This window comes from Austrofundulus limnaeus, unplaced genomic scaffold, assembly GCF_001266775.1.
Source record: "Austrofundulus limnaeus strain Quisiro unplaced genomic scaffold, Austrofundulus_limnaeus-1.0 Scaffold53, whole genome shotgun sequence".
NCBI classification, from domain to species: Eukaryota; Metazoa; Chordata; class Actinopteri; order Cyprinodontiformes; family Rivulidae; genus Austrofundulus; species Austrofundulus limnaeus.
The window spans coordinates 1488680-1492680 of NW_013952455.1; the positions used below are offsets into that span (position 1 = coordinate 1488680).

Consider the following 4001-nt stretch of genomic DNA (forward strand, 5'->3'; position numbering starts at 1 on the left):
CCAAACGCGTTTGGTGTGTACCCGGCTTTAGAGAGAGGCTTTTATACCAGAACACAGCCGCTGTGACGAAACTGTGCAGAAGACACGTCACAGAGGAGAGCCGTTAACCAATATGCAAATTAGCAAAAACACGTTTTTAGACCAAATATTACAGATTTGAACAAATACACACAAAAACATCAAAATTAGCACAGAAACAGTACTATATAACATTTTAGACATATTCTAGACAGTTTATCAGCTAAAAAAAGTTAATTTTGGGGTAAGTTACTCTTTAAATGAAATATATCTATTGTTCTCAATAATTGTGATTACATGAAAAATATCATAGTAAATAAAAATGTTATAAACAAAAAGGCCCCACACTGAAACCAGGAAAAAGCTGTCAACATGTTCACTTGTGTTCTCTCCTTTTTAAACCTACGATTTAAACCTATAAAACCCTCATTTTAAAGTGGTACATTATCATATTTAGGCAGCAAATGTAATAGTATTTTTCTGTTTAAGATATAAGCCAATAAATTGTGTGATCTTTAAAAATTTAGCTTTTATTTCATGAAAGTGTGGTATTTTTTGCTCAAGACAGTACCTAAAAAGTTGTTCGCTTGTCAGTCTGATTAAAGTTAGTCAATATTTTTCCAATGTGAGGTCCTTCAAAGAGCCATCTACAGCAGGTAAGATATTTACTGTTCGCAATCTTTCCACAGAACCCAAGTACAAAATAAATGAACTATCCCTCTAAAGAGTCGAGATTTAGTCTAGTGGGCAGATTTAAATCCAGCTCTAAGTCTTTTTATTTTATCTTGTCTTGTTTTTGTTTTCTTCCACCTCCCAGAGAAAATGACTAGTCCTCTGTGGCTAAATGCTACTTTGTGTTTGCTTCTGATGACTGCCTGTGTCAGCACCGTGGTTCTGGGAACGTTGTGTTCAGTCGGAGCTTTAGGAACAGGAGCCTGCTGTGGATGAAAAACAAAACCTGGAAAGGTTTTCAGTGACGATAAAAAGAAAATGGTCAAACCTACAACAGTCGCCTTCTGCCAAAAGTTGAAAGGCAGTAAGAGTGATTTGGCCTGTGTGTTTGTCATGTTAGCAAAATGTCTCATGAACCGTCGCACAGCTTTTAATGAAACTCTTATTGGATCTACATCGACTACAAAGAGAAATAGGGAGTCAACCTGATTCCAGATGGCCTCCACAAATAATCGACCTCAGCAACTGTCAATTTACAGATTTTGAGCTAAAATCTAGTGTAGTACTGTAGTAGCTGAGAGTCATTTACAAAACACACACTGATATACTCGTTGATAGAACTACTGAAGTCAATCCTGTTTGTCTGTTAGCAAAATATCTTATGAACCACGAGATGGATTTTCATAATTTTTTTTACTCTCAACTTAAAACATGAACAACTTAAAACTTTGTCGATAACTGTTAAAGAGGCAATGCTGCCTATCTGTTAGCAAAATATCTCATGAACCACTGGGTAGAATTTAATGAAAGTCTCATTGAACAATCATAAACTGAACTGATTCACGTTTGGAGCTAAACCAGTTTAAGATGACCACCACAGCCAACTACCCTTAGAAAACATACACATAWCTGCAACTCAGTTAATTTTACAGACACTGAGGTAAGATTTGTGGTGGTAGTAGATGAGAGTCATGCCTAATCCAAACAAACTTTGGTCATGCACAATCTTGCTTTCATGGGTTGACCAAAATGAGGTTATGACTGTGTCATTTCTCCACATAAGATGTGTTTAGGTTGAAGCTCAGTGGAGGGTGATATGCATTACTTCTAAAGCTTTATGGATAAACTSTCTTTGCTGTAATTAAAGGACTTCAGTGTCATCCCCGCTCTGCACAGAAACATTGTCACACTGCGTGTCTCACCAGCTCTGCTGTGCAGATTCCCTCCAACATTTGAGTCGGCCTCATGCTGAGGATTAAACTCTCCGCTGTGATCATCTTCCTGCTCTTCCTCTTCATTCCCAGGCAGCCCGTCATCATCATCATCATCATCATCATCATCATCATCATCATCATCATCATCCTCCTCCGGATCAAACCCGGACACATCAGTGGAGGTCTTCCCTCCTGCTCTGGATCTCCTGCTCCATCCACAGCTGGGGTCCGCAGTCATCTTTTCCTCTGCAGCGGCGGTTCCTTCAGTTGTGTCGTGTCGGGCTTTGAGGTCAGGGAGGAGGTGGTTAGACCTTGAGGATTTTCTGATTTCGTCATCCCGCCGCCCGCTGATGGACGCCTCTGAGTGAACGACGGTGAGGTGCTCCTTGAGTCGGGTCCGACTCGTGGTCTGGAAGGCACAGTGGCCGCACGCCAGGGAGCCGGAGGCCAGGCTCGAGACTTTGTTCCTGTTGTGAGTCTTGGAGTGGTTTGCCAGGGCCTGGGACGTTTTTGTGCTGAAGTTGCACTCGGTGCAGACGAAGCGGCGGCGATAGCCTGAGGCGGTCCGTGCCTGAGCCGGACTTCGATCTGAACTCAGAGGAATCACATCCAAATCTATGACTGTTGAATCTGTGTCCTGCGCTGTAASTGAAGCGGGGGATAAAGGTGGCGTGCCCCCTGTTTCAGGCCCCGACGTTTCACCCAGATTGGGTTGTGCGGCGGTCGGGTCAGAACATGGATGATGGATCTGGGTGTCTTGCATCTTTTCCTTTTCGTTCAGTTTCTCAATCTCCTCCAGGATCTTCAGTCTGGACTCCTGGTGCTTTCTGTGGTGGTCCATCAGGGCGAGGCGGGTGGGCAGGGTCCAGCCACACTCGCTGCACTGCAAACGGCTGCCCTTTCCCGAGCGCCTGCCTCCCTCCGCTACCCCCTGACAGTGCTCCGTCATGTGCTCCTGCAGGTGGACCTGCTTTTTAAAGTAAATGCTACACTCCACGCAGGTGAAGATTTTGGTCCTGGACTCCTCCCTACCCTCCTCTTCCTCAGCGCTTTCGCTCGTCTTCTTCGCCGCGCTCCCCTCGGCTTCCTCTAAATCACAGACCTCGGGACTCAGAGGTGCCGCCTCAGCAGTGTTCGTTGTCGGAGGTCCCGGCGTTGTCGACTTGCCAGCCTCTGGTGATGTGCGCCTCGGCGTGCCGAACCCAGAGAAGGGCCTGAGAAGCACCCTCTTCTTTCTGCACCGCTGGATAAAAGTGCAATGAGCCCAGGGAGCAGGAGGGGGACTCTCAGGGTCTGAGTCTCCAGGGAAGGTGTAAACATCTCTTTCGAGCTCCTTACATTCTTTTCCCTTGGCTCTCGTCACCTCTCCCTCGCTACCATCAACCTCCTCCTCCATTTGGCAACCTTCCTTTGGTTTTATTTTGGACAGAAAAGCTTCAGATACGTTCCAGCTTTTGCCTTCTGCCGCTGGGAAGAAAGCAGGAGGACTCAGAGATAAAAAAGAAAGATATCAAATGTGAGRGCAGATTTAGTTCCTTACTTGTGGTACTTACATTCCTTTTGGCCGAGCTCACATGTATTTGGCTCCTCTGTCTTTGTGCTCTCATTCTTGTCGCTGTTCCCTTCCTCAGGGGTATCTGCATGGAAGTGCTGCAGTTTCTCACATTCTGGATCATCTTCACTATCAGGCCTGTGGGAGAGGAAAAAATTACATATTCTTCATCAAAACAGAAACTGCATCTAGAGGTCAAAGATGAAGTCTCTTTTCAGGTCTGAAGCTAGCACCTTAAACCGTCTTTCAGATAAATTTATAAAGTGTATGCAAACTCGTAGTATTTTTAAAAACATACAAAACAGAATTGATTTGGGACAGAACAAGTGCCTTTTTACTTTAAGTTTGACCACTTTAAGATAGTTATTAGGGTTGGATAAACAGGGTTGCCACAGTGTGGTGTGGTCAAGGGGGCAATAGCAACCCTTAAAGAATTGGTGGCCCCCACTTGGTTGTGTGTGTGTATGTGTCATATATGTAGATACAAACACACACACACACACACACACACACACACACACACACACACACACACACACACACAC

At 44.7% G+C, this 4001-nt stretch overlaps 1 protein-coding gene across 6 annotated transcripts in view; it reads right to left on the reverse strand.

Moving 5' to 3' along the window:
- Positions 1-4001, reverse strand: part of wizb (WIZ zinc finger b) — a 55956-nt gene that overhangs the window by 36327 nt on the left and 15628 nt on the right. For all 6 annotated transcript variants that reach the window (XM_014008862.1, XM_014008861.1, XM_014008866.1 and 3 more), the window contains 2 exons: positions 3458-3594; positions 1893-3371 (listed from right to left, as the gene is read on the reverse strand). In XM_014008862.1, the coding sequence (XP_013864316.1) occupies positions 1893-3371; positions 3458-3594 (1616 nt within the window). The remainder of the gene's footprint in view (positions 1-1892; positions 3372-3457; positions 3595-4001) is intronic.